General features: G+C 47.5%; 2 protein-coding genes across 4 annotated transcripts in view; one reads left to right on the top strand and one right to left on the bottom strand.

The window, feature by feature from the left end:
• RYBP (RING1 and YY1 binding protein) overlaps positions 1 to 20,658 on the top strand; it is a 94,459-nt gene that overhangs the window by 53,144 nt on the left and 20,657 nt on the right. Inside the window, exon 1 of one of the 3 annotated variants that reach the window (XM_070391027.1) lies at positions 19,359 to 19,594. The exons of the other annotated variants lie outside the window; for them this stretch is intronic. Within the exon in view, the coding sequence (XP_070247128.1) occupies positions 19,434 to 19,594 (161 nt within the window). The 5' untranslated portion in view covers positions 19,359 to 19,433. Of the gene's footprint in view, positions 1 to 19,358; positions 19,595 to 20,658 lie in introns of those variants that run through there. 3 annotated transcript variants of the gene reach the window in all.
• On the bottom strand, positions 5,774 to 6,841 carry LOC138992307 (protein SET-like). Its single transcript, XM_070391026.1, is given in 1 exon segment — positions 5,774 to 6,841. A coding segment is annotated over 1 exon segment (870 nt). The 3' UTR covers positions 5,774 to 5,971.

Below are 20,658 nucleotides of genomic sequence, written 5' to 3'. Positions count from 1 at the left end.
CAGACGCCCAGGTGGGATAATGAGGGCTTTACTAAATGCTCGCAGCCAGCAAGCAGGAGACCATGTTGCCAGGTGAGTGCAGGACTTTATACTTTCACAGGGAGTATCCAGCTGTTCATTTGTGGCAGGTGTAGCTGGATCTTAATTTTTCCTATGGGGGTTTTCAGGGTCATTGATTGGCCCAACGGACTGACTTTAAGTGCTTTACTTTCACTTGAAGAGAGAACATTTAACAAGGTTTTATTCCGGGTGGGAGGGATGAATTTTGGGAAGATTAGTGGGTCTATAATTTAGAGACAGAGACAAAACACTGTCTTTTAAGTCAAATTAATCAAGGAAATTGGCATCCCCTTCAGAAAACATTTCATTGGCTTCTTAGAAAGAGAATTTTCCTGCTAGAGTGTTGGGGTCCAACCCCAACAGGTCCAGGGATCCCCAAAGGTGTGGACGGAGTCGGCGAAGAATGAATGACATGGAAACTGGTTTTAGTTCATCAGCATAGCGAGGTTCTCCCTCCAGGATCTCCAGCGAAGTTCTGGTTGGGAACTCCAACCAAGTTCTGGTCAGGATCTCCAACCAAGTTTTGGTGCCATGTTCTCTCGCTAGGTTCTCCAGCCAGGTTCTCCAGGTTCTCCAGCCAGGTTCAGTCACCAGGTTCTTTAGCCAGGTTCTATCCAGGTTCTTTTGCCATGTTCTGTCTAGGTTCTCCAGTGAAGTTCTGTAGCCAGGTTCTGTCCAGGATCTTTTGCCATGTTTTCTCGCTAGGTTCTGTCTCTAGGTTTTGTCTAGGATCTCCAGCCAAGTCCTGTCTCTTGGTTCTCTCTCTAGGTTCTCTGTCTTGTTGTCTTGTTACATCTGTATTTATACCAGTTGATTTTAATCCTGTCAATTCCTATTGCAAAGGTTAGGGCGTTTCTTATCTCCATTCCAGGGAGTAAAGATTATGTAGCTTAAGGGTGATTGTTTGTAGTTAAAGTGATTAACTACCCGCTTGGCACTTAGTTAAGAGGTTTTATCCCCTCCTTAACTTCAGGGAAAAATCCCTACCTGGGAAAACAACCTTTCTCAGAGAGGTGACCTTGGTTAAAACACATAGCGCTAAAGGGAGCAAACATATTAAGAACAGTATGCCATATACACCAGGTCCCTTGAAACATATGCTGTGCAGATGTTTCTTCTCTGCAGCGACTGTGTCAAGCAGCAAGGATGGACCGGCTCCCGGCACTAGAGAATCTAAGCAAATGAAATATTCTCCAGACCTTAATTTATGTTCATTGCCTCTTTTTTCAGTATAAGAGCCCTGCTTACCGACCACCTAATGTCAATTAAGTAGGCAGAATTAAATTATTTTAGGCTTGTTCATATTTGTTTTAAGTGTAAAAAATAGATTCTGGCCATTCAGAGAAGTCAGATAAACATTTTAGCTCCACCAGGTGAAGACTGTATGCCAAGAGAAAACGACTGAGCAGAGGCTGAGCAGCTAGTGCCAGTGTGGAAGAACTAGGCACTCAGTTGAATTTGTAGGGTTGTGTGTACCTTAAAAAATAATATGTAACTTGTGGGATTTTAAAGCCAGAGAATGTGATAATGGCAGTAATCGACAGTGAACTGCATGACTCCTTGCTGTGTTGGCTAACCAGAATGTCATGCTTGCTACTCAAACCCCTTACTTACGGTAAGTTTATTTGCTGGAACATTATGACCATCACCATTTCGCCCTGAATATTCTGACTGAAACAAATTTGCATTTTTGCAGTTTGATACAATAGGTCTTTGTTCTTAGGTTTCTGGTGTTGAGATAATATTAACTTTGGAATGGCAGCTCTTGCTTTCATGAAAAAGCAGCTATTCTAGTTACAAGTTTTGTTGCTGTTTTATTAAGATTTGCGACCAATGGGGGAGTTCTTTGAAATATAGACACTGAAAGTTTTGGATTTGCTTTAGTATGAGAAACCATATCTTTTTTGTGGCCTAGACCCGTGGTCGGCAAACTGCGGCTCGCGAGCCACATGCGGCTCTTTGACCCCATGAGTGGGACTCTTCCTAAGCCTTAAGAGTTAATTAAGTTAATAACAATGTACCTACCTATATAGTTTAAGTTAAAAATTTGGCTCTCAAAAGAAATTACAATCGTTGTACTGTTGATATTTGGCTTTGTTGACTAATGAGTTTGCTGACCACTGGCCTAGACTCTAGTTGTCAAACTATGGCTCAACACTTGTATTTTTAAATGGTCGTTAATGTGTCTACATAATCATTGTATTTTGCCTCCTGGCCTTTAAAGCTGAAATAGTTTGCTGACTCTTATTCTAAAGGAATACAATAAATATTGACAGTATTTGATTTAATGTCTGAAGAGTTGGCTGTGAGGTCAGAGCTAGGTTACTTACATTAATTGTTTCACTTCTGGCTTCCTCAAGTTAAGCATTATTCCCTTAATAGTAGATCTGATCAGAATGTTTTGTAGAAAGTAGTAGATGTATCATAAACCTGGAGCATTTTCTAGGCATTTTTCTATATTTAAAAATTAATGTGGGAGACTTGGGTCTGTTATGAGTTATCTATTGCTGTGTAACAAATCCCCAAAATAGCTATTAAAACACCTTTTTTTCTTTCAGTTTTATTGAGACACAATTGACAATCAGCATGGTATACGTTTAAGGTGTACAGCATAATGATCTGACTTACATATATTGTGAAATGGTTACCACAGTAGGTGTAGTTAAATACATCATTTCATTTAGTTACAGAAAAAACAAGTTTTATTTTTCCTTGTGATGAGAATGTTTAGGACTTACTCTCTTAGTAGCCTTCCAAGGTACCATTCAACAGTGTTAACTATTGCCATCATGCTTTACATAACATCTCCAGTAATGACTTAGTCTTACATCTAGAAGTTTGTACCTTTTGACCACCTTTATCCAATTTTCACCCCTTTTTTAAGAGTTAGGATTTTACAAGTGTTTTGGGCTCAGGCTCCCCAGTCAAGTTGTAGCAAGATGTTGGAATGGGCTGCAGTCATCTGAAGGCTTGACTGGGGTTGGAGGATCTGCTTTTCAAGACGACTTGCAGGACTTTGCTGAGACCTCCAGTGGCTTGCTGGCTGTTGGCAGGCAAGGCAGGCGTCCTTAGTTGCTCACCACCTGAACCTTTTCTGAAGGCTTTCCAAGTGTCCTCATGACAGGACTGCTGGCTTTCCCCAGGGGTCCAAGAAGCGCCAGGAGAGAGCCTCATTCCTTTATACTTAAGCTCAGAAATCACTTAAATCATATTCTGTTCATTAGGTGTATGTCATGAAGAGTGCCTCAAAATTAGGCTCCCTAGTTTTGGGGTGTTTTGTGTTTGTGAAGTGAGAAGTATCAAAGAATTTGGACAGATTTTAAAACCAGCATGATCTGTTTTAGTGATGATAGTGGTAGAAATCGGGGGTAGTATGTGCTTTGGGAGGTGTGAATGGGATCCGTTCTTGTGTGAATGAACGTATTACATATAGTACATTAAGTGTTGGCAGCCTTTCTAGGTAAGTGACAATGAAGGTGTAGAGCAGGGGTCCTCAAACTTTTTAAACAGGGGGCCAGTTCACTGTCCCTCAGACTGTTGGAGGGCCGGACTATAGTTTAAAAAAAAAACTATGAACAAATTCCTATGCACACTGCACATATCTTATTTTGAAGTAAAAAAACAAAACGAGAACAAATACATTATTTGTATTTGCGTGTGGCCCGTGGGCCGTAGTTTGAGGACCCCTGGTGTAGAGCATGTATCTTTTGGGTGGAATTAAGAGTACTGGTTTATTTGGGTGGTATATCTGCGTGTGTATTTTGTTGGTGTCCAGAAGAGGATGTGCATTTGAGGGATCTGTCTGCCTGTGTGGGGTGGATTTGGGGGTGGCTTGAGGGGTGTGGGAAGTTTCCCCAGTATCTCAAAGTAGAGTGTTCCTATGAAACCTCCCCTCCCCTTTCTTCCCTTCTCCCCTTTCTTTTTTTTTTTTTTTTTTTGTTGTTGTTAATACTCACCAGAAGATATTTTTCCCATTGTTTTTTAGTGACAGTGGAAGGGGGGGGGGGGAGGTGGAGGGAGGAAGAGAGGGAGAGAAATATCAATGTGAGAGGGGCACATTGATTGGTTGCCTCCTGGATGTGCTCCAACTAAGGCCAGGGATTGGATCCAGCCTACAACTGAGGCACATGCCCTTGACCAGAATCGAATCCATGCCAACGCTCTAACCACTGAGCAACCAGCCAGGACAAAACCTTTCTCAACGGCATAAATGGTGTAAAACAAAGAAGCAGCTAACCATTAGCCTATATGGAAAAATTTTTGCGTGATAACTTCTTGGAACACCATACTTTGCATGCCCATCAACGTAGTCAAACACTACTTTCTATTTTATCCATTACTTGGATGCCCACTAAAGAGACCACTTGGCTACCAACATAACCAACAGTAATTTCCGCAGCCTTCTAGATTTTTCTCTCTGAATATAAATAGCGCGAATGATGGATGCACACAACTTTTAGCACACACAATGTCTTTATTTCGTACTCCAAGATCAAAATGCTTAATCACGTCCAGTTTCACACCAGGCAGCTCTTAGGCATTGTGATACCTGAGGACATTGTTGCTGAATAAGTGGAGAAAAAGCCCAGGTCTCACAGATAGGCCCAAGCTCTGGTTCTCAGGGAAGGAGCAGGCCCCGGGTGCACACTGCCTCTATAGTGGCTGCTGCAAAACAAACATTATTTTGTCTTTCTTCATAGAAGGGATTGTTTATTGTGAAATACAGCTACTAATATAGGTCTTGTGTAAAAGCGAGTGGCATATGCAAATTTTCAAAAACTGAAGGGTGCCAGCACTTAGTGTTGCTGGACAGCATTTATAATCACGCACCTGCAATGAGATTGCCCTTGGAATTGTAATGAAAAAAATGTATAGGCTCATTACCCTCTTGGTTACTAACTCGGCCTTTGTATCACAAACACTTGGCACATTTTGGAGTTACTAGAAGAAAGGAAAACAGTGAATCACAACTGAGTACCACTTCCATCCCACCCTCATAGGTTAGCATGATAGCGACACCGATCGACACAGAAACAAACCCTGCGGAAGCTGGAAAGTCAGTGAGCAGGACCGGAAAACAGCCAAACCAAAGCAGATTCTGCGACCAAATAAATGTGGGATCACTGGGCAGGAACAAAGCACACATTTACTATAGAATAAAATTACAATAGAGAAATGTCAATTCCAAATAAGATCCTACAGGTTCTGCTGATTCTCCCATCGAGTGGCAGGGCTCAAGTCATCATTAGGAGAGAATTTTATTTTAAAAGTGTCATCTTAGACTGCAAGGATGTCCGTTAAACACCACAATTAAACATGCCAAAGGAGAAGCCATGTTGTCAAAATGCCCACTTAACCCACCCAAACATCTCAAACCCACCCTTTGTTGACCTTCTATAACCCCCCTTTTTTTAAAAAATTTTTTTTCTTTTTTTAAACAAGAGAAAGTAGACAGATACATGTTGGTAAATGCTAACTGTCCATATTCACATAGAGACACAGTGTAATCTCTGAGCCCAATATACAGAGAAAGGAGGAAAAAAGCTAGAATTCTATGCACTACTACACAGGGGCCTAGCCACCTCCAGCTCCCAGCAGAACTAAGGGAGCAGGTTTTTCTTTTTTCCCACAGAGCATGGTGGTGTTGATTCCATTAAGTTTTTCTTGAGACAGGAAGGGATAAAAATGAATTTGGAACAGAAAGGGGCAAAGATTCTTTTCCCACTGTATTCTGCTCAAGGTACATCCCCCCCCAAATAAGGTGAGAACCATGGTGTAAAGGAGAGAAGAGAGACCTCAAAAACAGGGCGACTGAGCACAAGAGGGGGAGAAAAAAGAAAAAGAAAAAAGACTGCAACTTGCTCCCAGGGACTGGAGAAAATTAAAAAAGGTTGGAATCCATCAGTGTTCATTAGTCATCTTCTCCTTCATCTTCCTCTCCTTCTTCCCCCTCATCATCATCTTCATCTTCTTCACCTTCATCCTCATCCCCTTCTTCATCAATATCTTCCAACCCTTCCTCTTCTTCATCATCATCATCATCTTCTTCTCCTTCCCCTTCTTCATCATCCATGTCAGGAACCAAGTAGTACTGTAATCGATTTGGCCAAATGTCATCTTTGATGACTTCTCCCAACTCATCTGCACCTGCATCAGAATGGTCAGTGAACCAGGTAAAGAAGCTTTCTGGTTCCTCATGCTGTCTCTTCCTGCTGGCTTTATTCTGTGTTTGACTTGAACGTTTCGTCAAATCCTTTCCAGATTTCCATTTGATTTCAGTGGACTTTAAAGATGGATCACCACTCTCATTCAGATGAAACTCTTTGGAGAGAACTTTATTTTCGAAGTAAGGATTTTCATCAAAATAAAAATCTATTCTGTAACCTGATTTAATATCTTCAAATTCTGTCACTTCAACTCTTGTCAAATAATGCAGCGCCTCTTCATCCTCTTCCCCAAGCAGTGCAGACACTTGTGGATGGTTGACAAATGTTGTTACCCCAAAATTTGGGATTTTGGCGATCAATTCTGACCTCTTCTGAAAAAATGGTTGGCGGAGTTTGTTATATTTCTGTTCTACTTTCAAAATCTCCTCACTGGCTTGTTCATTAAGTCTGTCTATTTCATTTTGTACTTCATCAATATGTTCAATCGCTTCTTGCTGTTCTTTTTCTCCCTTCGGCACGTCCGGAGGGGCCGGCTTCTTCTCCGGCTTGGGGGCTGCAGGCACTTTGGGTTTCTTCGCCTGCGGCGGGAGCTAGGACTGGGGTTTGGGGGCCATGCCGCGAGGGAGGTCCGAGGAGCCGATCGCAGGGAAGTGGCGGGGCTGGAAGGCGCGCGGAGACTCTATCTTTCTTAATGCTGTGGGATAGTTTTTGCCAAAGCTTAGTCATCAGACGTTCATCATGTTCTTCAGCAGCTGAAAAGGTTGAATGAAACTAATTCTGTTATTATTCACTACAAAACAGTTTAAATGATAATATTATTTAGAGCTTTGTACCTTCGTAAAAATTAGGGATTGATTTTCTAATTCTTTCAGAAGATGTGTCATTTGCTAGGTTAGGAAACACCTCTTCTATGATTAAGATTTTAATGGTTAGCCTGATGAGTCTCCACCCATATCCCTGTCAGTCAAACATACTGTGTATTTCCTAGCTGCTGTTTGAAGTGAAGGACTTTGGTGTTAAATTAATGTATTTGTCATTCCCATGAGATAATATTTCATACTTACAGAATGAATATGATTATTGATGTGTTTGTGTCTTCTTGAAGTTTTCCTTACTGGATTTTCAGTTTGGGACGTGCATACACATTGAGAAAGCATGGTTGTAGCTTATTTATTAAGAACAGTTAAGTATGGAGGAAGTTTAAGATATATTTTTATGATTGCTTTAATGTAGCAATAACTCATTTTCGAGAACAATTTTCTTTAAAAGACACTTGGAGAAGATGCTGAATTAGTGGTCAGAAGCATTGTAATCTGCTTCTGAAACAATTACATTCTCAATTCTAGTACATTATTTTAAGTGAATGTTGGTCTCCCAAAATGAGAGTGGGTGTGGATGGATCCTACATTACCAGCAGGAACAATGGACAGCTCCTAGGGCAGGGGTTGGAACATCTGGCCATGAGAAACCATTTGGTCTGGGTGAGTTAATTGAATGTGGGAACAGAGACAGCAGGCTAATTTCTAAGTTGATAATTTTGTATGGACCATGAATGATATTATATAAATAACCAAATGTCCCTTGGCCGTAAAAAGGTTCCCCACCCCTATTCTAGGGTAAGGATGGCATACTAGATGACAGTGTCATTGGTGCCTACCATGGCAGTGGTGGCCCAACTCGATGGGCTGCAGGAGTTCTGCATGCTTCTCCAGAGAATCTCGCTGTGTTTTCCATGTTGTGTTCAATAATATGAGGAATATGCAGAACCGGTTTTTAAACCAGTTTAAATAAACTATTTGGCATGGAGCAGATTTCCTTTTCCAGGAAATTCACTCATGAATCACAGGATAGCATAAGGTTTGTCCCTTTTTTCTTGTTGGAGTACTTATGTAGTGTCAACCCTTTGAGACGCATATTGGTGTAAAACTTGGAAAATTATTCTTCTGTTTTTGCTAAAACCAAAGTTTTTAAAACTTTAGTTTGCTTATGAATATGTATATGTGTGAATGTGAAAACCAAAATAACTTTTCTATACTTTGCTCCCCAAGTATTTGGCTGGTCCCAACATTGTATCCTCAGCCATGTTGAGAGATACGTAGAACAGATACTCTCTCTTTTAACAGTTGGGGAAACTGAGGCTGAAGACTGGTTCTTTGTTGTAAGTCATTCTGCAAATTGATAAAAACAACTAGGGCTATACGTTTGCTTTCTTAACATCTGCCACTCTTCACTGGGCCAGTTACATTCAGATTAAGAAATACAGCAAGGAGGTTATCTCCGTAAATACTGCTGCCCTGTCAAACCAGTAGCTGATCTCAAAGTCATTATTGCAATTCCCTGAACCCCTTCAGATCTCCCTTCTGTCTAAAGTGCTAGGTAGCCCCAAGCCACCCTTTCCAGCGCCTGTCCACTGATTTCTAAAAACCTTGCTCACTGGGTCTCCTTCCTGGGCCCTTGTACCTCAGTTCAGACATTAAGACAGCCCCTGGGTATGCATATTTATTTTTAGGTTTGTTTTTTTTAATGGACACAATTTAATACAATAGAGACAACAGTCTCTCTGCCAGTCACCCAGCTTTGTCAGTTATCATATTGACAAGGTTGTTGGTCTATCTACACAAATATTGTAAAAGCCATCAGTTATCTACACTAATAAAAGAGAAACATGGTAATTAGCGTACGACCGCTACCCTTCCCATTGGCTAATCAGCATATCCTTATGCAAATTAACTGTCAGCCAAGATGGCGGCCGGCAGCCAGGCAGCTGGAAGTGAACAGGGAGGCTTGCTTGCTCCAGTGATGGCAGACTCCAACATTCCCTGCCTGACTTGCCGGCCTCTGAGCTGCAACTCTAAGAAACATTGTAACAAATACCGCAACATTGTATCAAATACAGAAAGTTAAGGCCAGAAACCTGCTTTCAGCAACGAGGCCTCAGAGCTAAAGCTGGCCCAGAATAGAAAAAAAAGAAAAGAAAAAAAGGAGCAGTTGGGAGCTTCAGTCACCCGCCAGCCTGAAAACGGCCCTCAGCCCCTCACCCAGACTGGCCAGGCACCCCAGTGGGGACCCCCACCCTGATCCAGGACACCCTTCAGGGAAAACCAGCCGGCCCCCACCCATGCACCAGGCCTCTATTCTATATAGTAAAAGGGTAATATGCCTCCCGGCACCAGGATCAGCGGAGCAGCGAGGCCTCCCGGCACCGGGATCAGCGTGACGGGGCAGCGCCCAAACCCCCTGATCGCCCTGCGGCTCTGTGTGTGACAGGGGGCGGGGCCACAACCTCCCTATCTGCCCTGCTCTGTTCGTGACAGGGGAAGGCGCCCCAACCCCCTGATCAGCCCTGCTCTGTGCCTGATAGGGGGGAGCTCCCCAATCCCCTGATCGCCCTGCGGCTCTGTGTGTGACAGGGTGCGGCGCCCCAACCACAACCCCCCCCCCCCCCCCCCCCCCACGGGCCCTGCTCTGTGTGTGACAGGGTAGAGCCATAACCTCTCCATCGGCCCTGCCCTGAGTGTGACAGTGGCGGCGCCCAACCCCCTGATTGGCCCTGCTCTGTGGGTGATAGAGGGTGGCTCCCCAACCTCCCTCCACGGGCCCTGCTCTGTGTGTAACGGGGTGGAGCCATAACCTCCCCTTTGGCCCTGCCCTGAGTGTGACAGGGGGCAGTGCCCCAACCCCCTGAACCGCCCTGCTCTGTGTGTGACAGGGGGTGGTGCCCCAACTCCCCTATTGGCCCTACTCTGTGAGTGACAGGGGGGAGCTCCTCAACCCCCTGATCGGCCCTGCCCTGTGCATGACAGGGGGGAGCTCCTCAACCCCCTGATGGGCCCTGCTCTGTGCGTGATGGGGGCGGCGCCCCAACCCCCTGATTGGCCCTGCTCTGTGCGTGACAGGGGGTGGCACCGCAACCTCCCCATCGACCCTGCCTTGAGTGTGACAGGGGACGGTGCCCCAACCCCCCAATCGGCCCTACCCTGAGCGTGACTGAGGGTGGCATCGCAACCTCCTGATCCGCCCTGCTCTGTGCATGACAGGGGTCGTCGCCCCAACTCCCCAATCGGCCCTGCTCTGAGCCTGACCAGGGGCTGCACCTAGGGATTGGGCGTGCCCTCTGCCACCCGGGAGCAGGCCTAAGCCAGCAGGTCGTTATCTCCTGAGGGGTCCCAGACTGGGAGAGGGCATAGGCCGGGCTGGGGGACCTCCCTCTCCTCCCCCAAGTGCACAAATTTTTGTGCACCGGGCCTCTAGTCTACACTAATAAAAGAGAAACATGGTAATTGGCGTACGACCGCTACCCTTCCCATTGGCTAATCAGCGTATCCTTATGCAAATTAACTGTCAGCCAAGATGGCGGCCGGCAGCCATGCACTGAAGCGAGCAGGGAGGCTTGCTTCCTCCAGGGACTGCAGACTCCAACGTTCCCTGCCTGACTTGACAGACTCTCAACTGCAACTCTAAGCAAATATTACTATGTTGCAAATAAGAAGCTAAACAAAACCGGCTTTCAGTCAGCCCCGGACTGCAACATTGTATCCATGTTTTCAGCAGTGAGGCTTCAGAGCTAAAGCTGGCCCAGAATAAAAAAAAAAAGAAAAGAAAACAAGGAGCGGTTGGGAGCTTTTAGTCAACTGCCAGCGGGAAAACAGCCCTCAGCCCCTCAGCCAGCCTGGCCAGGCACCCCAGTGGGGACCCCCGCCCTGATCCAGGACACCCTTCAGGGCAAACCAGCCAGCCCCCACCCATGCACCAGGCCTCTATTCTATATAGTAAAAGGGTAATATGCCTCCCGGCACTGGGATCAGCGGAGCAGCGAGGCCTCCCGGCACCGGGATCAGCGTGCCAGGGGGCAGCGCCCAAACCCCCTGATCAGCCCTGCTCTGTGCCTGATAGGGGGGGAGCTCCCCAATCCCCCGATTGCCCTGCGGCTCTGTGTGTGACAGGGTGCAGTGCACCAACCCCCTGATCGGCCCTGCTCTGTGTGTGACAGGGTAGAACCATAACCTCTCCATCGGCCCTGCCCTGAGTGTGACAGTGGCGGTGCCCCAACCCCCTGATCGGCCCTGCTCTGTGGGTGATAGAGGGTGGCGCCCGAACCCCCCTCCACGGGCCTTGCTCTGTGTGTGACAGGGTAGAGCCATAACCTCCCCATTGGCCCTGCCCTGAGTGTGACAGGATGCAGCGCCCCAACCCCCTGATCCGCCCTGCTCTGTGTGTGACAGGGGGCGGTGCCCCAACTCCCCTATTGGCCCTACTCTGTGAATGACAGGGGGGAGCTCCTCAACCCCCGATGGGCCCTGCTCTGTGAGTGACAGGGGGCAGTGCCCCAACCCCCCTGATGGACCCTGCTCTGTTAGTGACAGGGGGCAGCGCCCCAACCCCCTGATGGGCCCGGCTCTGTGAGTGACAGGGAGCAGCGCCCCAACCCCCTGATTGGCCCTGCTCTGTGAGTGACAGAGGGCAGCGCCCCAACCCCCTGATTGGCCCTGCTCTGTGCGTGACGGGGATGGCACCGCAACCTCCCCATCGACCCTGCCTTGAGTGTAACAGTGGGCGGTGCCCCAACCCCCCAATCAGTCTACCCTGAGCGTGACTGAGGGTGGCATTGCAACCTCCCGATCCGCCCTGCTCTGTGCATGATGGGGCGGCGCCCCAACTCCCCAATCGGCCCTGCTCTGAGCCTGACCAGGGGCTGCACTTAGGGATTGGGCGTGCCCTCTGCCACCCGGGAGCAGGCCTAAGCCAGCAGGTCGTTATCTCCCGAGGGGTCAGACTGTGAGAGGGCACAGGCCGGGCTGGGACCCCCCCCCCCCCCCCCCCCCCCGAGTGCACAAATTTTTGTGCACCGGGCCTCTAGTCCTATCTAATAAAAGAGAAACATGGTAATTAGCGTACGACCGCTACCCTTCCCATTGGCTAATCAGGGCGATATGCAAATTAACTGCCAGCCAAGATGGCGGCCGGCAGCCAGGCAGCTGGAAGCGAACATGAGGCTTGCTTGCTTCAGTGAAGGAGGACTCCAACGTTCCCCGCCTGCCTTGCCGGCCTCTGAGCTGGCAGTTTGAAACATTGTAACAAATATAGAAGCTAAACAAAACCCCAGAAATCAGCTTTCTGCCGGCCGGAATCTCAGAGCTGGAGATGATACAGTGTTTCGATTATAGAACTGAAACAAACCAGATACCTGCTTTCAGCAGCAGAGGCCTTGGCCCAGAATAAAAAAAAAAAATGAAAAAAAGGAGCGGTTGGGAGCTTCAGTCACCCACCAGCCTGAAAACAGCCCTCTGCCCCTCACCCAGACTGGCCAGGCACCCCAGTGGACACCCCCACCCTGAAGGGTGTGTGACCAGCTGCAAACAGCCATTAGCCCCTCATCCAGGCTGGCCAGGCACCCCAGTGGGGACCCCCAACCTGATCCAGGACACCCTTCAGGGCAAACCAGCCGTCCCCTACCCTTGCACCAGGCCTTTATCCTATATAGTAAAAGGGTAATGTGCCTCCCAGCACCGGGATCAGCGTGACGGGGCAGCGCCCAAACCCCCTGATCGCCCTGCAGCTCTGTGTGTGATGGGGGCCGGGGCCACAACCTCCCTATCCGCCCTGCTCTGTTCGTGACAGGGGAAGGCGCCCCAACCCCCTGATCAGCCCTGCTCTGTGCCTGATAGGGGGGAGCTCCCCAATCCCCTGATCGCCCTGCAGCTCTGTGTGTGACAGGGTAGAGCCATAACCTCCCCATCGGCCCTGCCCTGAGTGTGAGAGTGGCGGTGCCCCAACCTCCTGATCAGCCCTGCTTTGTGGGTGATAGAGGGTGGCCCCCCAACCCCCTGATGGGCCCTGCTCTGTGAGTGACAGGGGGCAGTGCCCCAACTCCCCTATCGGCCCTACCCTGTGCATGACAGGGGGGAGCTCCCCAACCCCCTGATGGGCCCTGCTCTGTGCGTGATGGGGGGAGCTCCCCAACCCCCTGATCGACCCTGCTCTGTGTGTGACAGGGTACGGAGCCCCAACTCCCCTGATGGGCCCTGCTCTGTGCGTGACAGGGGGCAGCGCCCCAACCCCCTCATTGGCCCTGCTCTGTGCGTGACAGGGGGTGGTGCCGCAACCTCCCCATTGACCCTGCCTTGAGTGTGACAGGGGGCGGTGCCCCAGCCCCCCAATCGGCCGTACCCTGAGCGTGACTAGGGGTGGCATCGCAACCTCTTGATTCGCCCTGCTCTGTGCATGACAGGGGGCAGCGCCCCAACTTCCCCATCGGCCCTGCTCTGAGTCCGACCAGGGGCTGCACCTAGGGATTGGGCGTGCCCTCTGCCACCCGGGAGCAGGCCTAAGCCAGCAGGTCGTTATCTCCTGAGGGGTCCCAGACTGCGAGAGGGCATAGGCCGGGCTGAGGGGACCCCCCCACCCCAAGTACACAAATTTTTGTGCACCGGGCCTCTAGTGCTTGTATAAAAGTACATCCTTGCCCTAGCCCAGCCGTGGGCAAACTACGGCTCGCGGGCCGGATCCGGACCGTTTGAAATGAATAAAACTAAAAAAAAAAAAAAAAAAAAAGACCGTACCCTTTTATGTAATGATGTTTACTTTGAATTTATATTAGTTCACACAAACACTCCATCCATGCTTTTGTTCTGGCCCTCCGGTCCAGTTTAAGAACCCATTGTGGCCCTCGAGTCAAAAAGTTTGCCCATCCCTGCCCTAGCCAGTTGGCTCAGTGGCTAGAACGTAGGCCCCAGGACTGAAAGGTCCGGATTCAATTCCGTTCAAGAGCATGTGCCTCAGTTGCAGGCTCTATCTCTGGCCCTGATTAGCAAGTGTGGGAGGCAACCAGCTGATGTGGCATCATGTTTCTCACTCTCCCCAGGCTCCCCTCCATTCTCGAAAAAGCAGTGAAAAAAAAATACCCCAGGGTGAGGAGTACCTAAAAAATGTGTGGTTTTTTGTATCTAAATTCTACGTCATTAAAATTTATCCTAGACAAAAATTGGCCAGGTCAGCACACCTTAGCTCTTGTTTGTTACTCTTCCTAGTCCTCTTGTTTGTGTGTGTGTGTGTGTGGCAGGAGACCACGCGACCATAAGCAAGCAGGGAGTAATTGTAGGGATCCCGCTAGTCTGACATCTGTCTCATTCCTCCTTGCACTTTCTCCTCTGGCTGCAGAACATGATGTCTTTAGGACCTAGCAGATTCCTGTGAGTAGAGGGCATTGGATGAGTGCGTGCACTCTGAGAAAATGCTCTCATTAGACCAGAGTTCCCGCTGTGGTCCACACCACCCAGCTGCTGTCAATGGGATAGCATGCTATTAGGATGGGATGTAAAGGGTTATCATTTTGCATGACTGACACGATATTATATTCTTTCTCTAGCTGGTCTGCAATGTGTTTGCTGTGGTGGTGGTGGTGGTTTTTTGTGTTCGTTGTTTTTAATACAGTGCTTAGGACTGCAAAATAGTCTAAGGAACATTTATTTATTCCTAAAAGCTTCTTGATTCTAAGGGCTCAAGGATGGTAATCATCAAAAGATCTCGACCTGAAGGAAGAGCTCCTGGTGGCAGCTCCAAAAGCTGGGCACCTTGAGCAGCCAGCATGTAGCGCTGGCTTCTGACCCAGGGAATAAAATGAATATTTGTGAATTTGTACAGACATCAGTCATTTCCTGAGTAAGTAAGTGGGAAAGAAGAGACATTTACACAAGAATTTCAGTCAATAGATGCAGAGGAAAAGGGTTCCCCATTAGGCGAAAACAAACAAACAAAAATAGTAATTTTTGCAGAATCTACATCTGGATCCTAATCTCCAAATGTCTCTTCTAAGATATTAATTGAAAAAATAGTAAGTTTAAAGTGGAGAAACCTGGTAGACACCACTGTAGCCCAAGATCGTGGTTCATATCGCCCGTAATGAGACATAGAAATATCATGAACCCTTAACTCAGGGCACCAGGAGGACACACATCTTTGCTCTTGTGTCAAAACGCATCACCTCATTCTTGACCCTAAGAAAACGTCAGACAGCCCTGACCAGGAGGCTCCGTTGGTTCGAGCATCCTGTACACCAAAAGGTTACGGGGTTGGGTCCTTGCTCAGGGTGCCTACTGGAGGCAACCGATCTATGCTCTCTGTCACATCAGTGTCTCTGTATGCCCTGTCCCTTCCTCTCTCTAAAATCAAGAAAACACATCTTCAGGTGAGGTTTTAAAAAAAGAAAACTACAGACAAACCCAAATTGAGGGACATTTCTACAAAATACTTGTCTAATGTTTTCCAAAGTGTTAAGGCCATTAAAACCAGAGATGGAGGAGCTGCTTAGACGGGAGACAGGAGAACGACAGAAGGTGGCGTGGGAGCCTGGGTACAAGGCTGAGACAGCAGGGAGTTCATGGGGAAGCTGGTGTGAGAGTCAGAGTGTGCATTCAGTTAACAGTGTTGTAAGCTAACCCAGGGCTACTTTTCTGGTTTTGATAATTATACTATGCTTATGAGAGGTGAACTTTAGAAGCTGGGTGAGGTGGTACAGGAACTCTGTACTATATGACTAAAATTTCAGACGTATAAAAGGCATTAGAGACATCTGCTTTATCTTGTGACTTAGTGAATCATACTTTGGGTGAGTCTCTGAAGACAGTGAGCTTGCAGCGACTTAGCTTACGAGGAAAAGAAGTCTTTTTCAAGCACACATTTCAGAGTTGTTTATAGGACACAAGAGGCTCCTGACCTTATTGCAAACTTAGGATAAGGCATGCACATTGGCTTACTTTGATACCGAAGGTGATTGTGGAATACCAACTTGAAAATCTCTTGTATGAGGACGATGGCAACTCCTTGTATGTATGGACTGTACCACCTTCCCAGTGTGTCCCAATCTATGGAACTGGGAGCTTGGTGGTAATGTGGCACCCCCCTTGATGCCACAGTACGTACTCTTGTGACAGTGTGGTTTTCTAGGGTGAATGAGCAGATTATTGTGTCACGCTTTGAGAAGTCAGTTGTTCTACCCATAGATCTTTTTTACTTTGATAAACAAAAAATTAGTCCTGCTTCCTTGGCCTTGTTAAAAATACAGGCACTGGGAACAGAAGGTCAAAGCCTGCTTTCTTCCACCTGCATGGCAGTGTGTGTCGGTGGGATGTGTAAAAGTAGGTTGGATGTTGAGGCAGGAGCAGAGGTGGGGGCATGAAGGGCTTATGTGTAATCTAGTGAAGGAACCGATGAGAAACATCTTTTTTTTGGTTGGCAAATTCAGAGGCCTGTCTTCAGTCCACATTTGCTGCAGCTTTTAGTATTGTTGGCTGTTCTCTCCTGGAAACGTGCGTCCTGTCTCTCTCTTTAATAGTGTACCACTTTGCTTGTTCTCCTCACTGTCATTGGCTTCGTTCGTTTCCCATCTCAAGGTTCGTTGGGCGGGCAGTGTGGATTAGCGTAAAAAGCATAAACTTGACTTAAACTCTACTTGCTTAGCTTTCTTTTTACTGTGGAATCTTTAGGCTTTGGTTCCTTCAGCAACTTCAAAAAGTTGTGAGAATGTAGAATACTCATCACAGTGCCTCCTTACACGAAGAGGCACTCTATTCATTCCCTGTGAAGTTTCTTACTTTCCCCCCTTTTAAACTGGGAGTTCCTCTATCGCTGGGGTAGATATTTATATTCATTGAGAGCCTCCCATGTCCTAGGCCAGTGATGGCGAACCTTTTGAGCTCGGCGTGTCAGCATTTTGAAAAATCCTAACTTAACTCTGGTGCCGTGTCACATATAGAAATTTTTTGATATTTGCAACCTTAGTAAAACAGATTTATATTTTTGATATTTATTTTATATACTTAAATGCCATTTAACAAAGAAAAATCAACCAAAAAAATGAGTTCGCATGTCACCTCTGACACGCAAGTCATAGGTTCACCATCACTGTCCTAGGCTTTTTGCTTGGGGATGGCAGTATGAAAGATGAGTTATTCAGATTCCCTCAGTTCTGAGGCCCAGAGAGACTGAAGTCTAACATTATCACGCAGTGTGATGCTCCCTGCTGGGGCGCACTGGCTGTGTGCATCACTCTACCGAGGACGCACGTCTTTGCAGCCAGCATTAACTGAGCTGTCAGGAAACAATTATTTTGAAGCAGGTTTTGGGGGAGTGTAGCATAGAATGTAAAGGTCACTGTTGCCTCAGAGATGTTCATAATCTCTAGTAGGAAGAGACGGGAGCCGGGAGATGTTATAAGATAGACATTAAGTAGTAGAGGCATGTCAGGGTAGTGTGGGAACCCCACAGATCTGGCCACAAGATGTTATTTGGCAGGAGAAATGGAGAAAATGCTGGCATTTGAACTGGATTTTAAAGTAGGTGTGGGTTCTGCAGGTGCCATATGCAGAAGGACGTTTCAGAAACTTAGGGAATCAGCAGATGAAAGTGGCCGAGTTATCTTCTGAAAAGCTAAAGTCCTGTGTGGCTTGAGCGAGAACTCAGAAGCAATGTGGGGTGGCAATGGAGGAAAGGTGAGCTGGTAAGGAATTTGGACCTCAATTGTAGGAGCCCCGTGATACCAAGCTAGAGAGCTAAGATTTACTTCTGTAAGCCATGGGTGTTGGCAGACGTTTCAAGCATAGAAATAAGTTGCACTTTCTTTTTTGGACCTGTGGTCTCATAGTATCATGTAGGACAGGGGTCCTCAAACTGCGGCCCGCGGGCCACATGCAAATACAAATACTGTATTTGTTCCCGTTTTTTTTTTTTACTTCAAAATAAGATATGTGCAGTGTGCATAGGAATTTGTTCATAGTTTTTTTTTAAACTATAGTCCGGCCCTCCAACGGTTTGAGGGACAGTGAACTGGCCCCGTTTAAAAAGTTTGAGGACCCCTGATGTAAGATAACTAGAGGGAAGGCAAAAAATTAGCAGGCAGGACCTTGTGGAGAAAGGTGTGTCGGTCCTGGACTAAAGGGAAAAGGGTGACATAGAGGTGAGGTGGTGGGCAGTATTCGGATGTCCTCGAGGCTCCTGAAGAACGAGGAAGAGGAGAGGGAGTATACCCAGGAAGTGTGCGGAACATAGCAGTGGTACATGTTTGCCACTCACCACACTTCCTTGCTAGGAAAGTTCTTTTGAGAAGTTTGCTTAGGTAAGAAAAGTACTCATGGGTAGGGGCTGCACATGCTTGTTCATGTAATGTCCTGAACACCACTTCTTTAGGTCCTTCAGAATTAAAAGGGTACAGACCAAATTGGTTATCAAGATTTCCCCACAAATGATTTCTTTAGCTAAAGTGGCTTTTGATGTTAGCAGGACTGATTTTCTAGGCACTGAGATATGGTGATTTGTTAGGATGTTAGATATGACTATTAATGTAATCTCAAAATCTCTCCTGTTTGCTCAAGATTCTGTTCCTACCCAAATAATTTTCATGTTTCCTTATTATTTCTTAGAAATGTTTAATCCACTTAACAAATATGATCAACATTAATTTAAGATTTACTGTACTGTTTAAATTTATATATGAATTCCCATCTTCAACCTGTGTTGCATGCTCATCCACTGCCCCAGCAAAACAAAGTCCTATCTATTGAGTTAAAGGAATTCTCAAACTCAGTGCAAGTGTCTCTAGCTGAGAGCTGCTGGTGGTCTCAGAGTCTTCATCTTCATTCTATCTAATTCTTAAATATTTGAAGTAGTAAGACACCCTAAAATTCCCCTTCCCTTCCTAGAAATAACATGATTAACCTGAAATGCCTGAGGTATAGATGATATTGACTGTCAGAGTTTGTAATGGTGTAGATATCACCAAAGTAGTCTTCCCTCAAGCCTCTCTCTGGTGATTGGCCCAACTGGTTTTCATGGTCTTATACACAGAGGTTCTCTCTCTACGCATTGTCTTGGGTACCCCTAGAGTAGGTGCTACACATAGAAATAATGTTCTTTAGATCTAAGCAACTGACAGGTTCCTGACAAAGTGCGATGTTTAGAAGAACCAGAGGCATCATTTTTCATCAGTGTAAATGGTCTGTCTTACAATGAATGAGTTTGTATGCTGCTTTGCAGCACAGGACTTAATATTTAATAAAACTGCAAAAATTTTTTAATCTTTATTATTGAGATTATTACAGATGTCCCTCTTTTTTCCCTTCATTTCTCCCCTTCACCCAGTTCCCACCCCAGGCCTTTGCCATCCTATTGTGTGTGTCCATAGGTAATGCATATCCTGTATAATAAGAGCCCAATATGCAAATTGTTCAACCGGGAGTTCGACTGCTCACTATGACGTGCGCTGACCACCAGGGGGCGGCGCAGAACACGGTGGGCGTCGGTGACGCTGGCAGCAGGCGGCAGTGGAGGCACCGCCAGCCCCGATGGGCCCCAATGACAGTGGGATGGTGGAACAGGTGAGCGGGCGGCGCCAGGCCAAGGTGGGTGCGAGCAGGGGCCCAATTGCCCCTCTGACCGCCCCACAGACAGCAACTGGTGGTGGGGGGGGGGGCCGCCGCTGGCTCCCAGGCATTGAGGGAGCTGGGCAGGGGGTGGGGCCTGGCCCTAATGGATCGCGCTGCAGTTGGTGGCCGGCAGGCCCTGATCTCCTGATTGGGGCCGGGCCCTGGGCTGGGATTGGGGAGCTGGGGGTGGGTGGCAGCAACCAACCTCCCATGTTGCCTGGGCTTGGGGCTGTGACCTCTTGCTGGCTACCTGAGGGTGGGGGTGACAGATGGAGGTGTGGTGAGAATGCGGGGTGTCTGCTGAGCTCGCTCTCACTCCCCCTGCTACCCTCTTCTGGGATACTAGGACTCGCTAAGAAGCCCCCGGGATCAGGTGCCGGGCGCCCGTGAGGAGCCCACCCCGCACCTGCGTGGCTTCTTCTGGGTGAGCCGGGACCACAGGGACTGTAGGGGCCGGTCGGGCTCCCCATGGGTTAGCACAGGAGCCGGTCTGTGAGGCCAGCTGGGAGATAGCGTGCTGACCACCCGGCTTCCGTGCGGCACCACTTGGCGGCCCAGAGGCCCACGCTGCGCCCCAGCCCACGGCGTTGCTGCGCTCACTGCATCTCCAGGTGGGGACTCAGGCGCCATGACTCAGGTGGAGGGGGGTGGTGTGGGGGCCCAGGTGCTGTCCAGGGCCCAGAGGTCAGCTGGGACCTGCCCTTCCATGCCAGACGCTTGCACTTAGATCACTGGCCAGGCCTAGGGGCTGCACCCGTTCACAAATTGCATGCACCGGGCCTCTAGTATGAATATAAGATCTTTGTTTAATCTCTTCCCGTCCCCCATTCCCTCTGAGAATCATCAGTCTGTTCCATTTCCATGCCTCTGTGTCTATTTTATTCACCAGTTTATTCTGTTCATTAGCTTTCTTATTTGTTTATTTTGATTTTTAGATTGAGTTGTTGATAGGTATGTATTTGTTGCCATTTTGCGGTTCATATTTTTTATCATTTTCTTTTTCTTCCTCTTCTTAA

Source organism: Myotis yumanensis, unplaced genomic scaffold (assembly GCF_028538775.1).
Source record: "Myotis yumanensis isolate MYYU_CA2020_CCGP unplaced genomic scaffold, mMyoYum1.0.hap1 SCAF_14, whole genome shotgun sequence".
Classification (NCBI taxonomy): domain Eukaryota; kingdom Metazoa; phylum Chordata; class Mammalia; order Chiroptera; family Vespertilionidae; genus Myotis; species Myotis yumanensis.
This window is presented reverse-complemented; position numbering and strand designations above follow the sequence as displayed.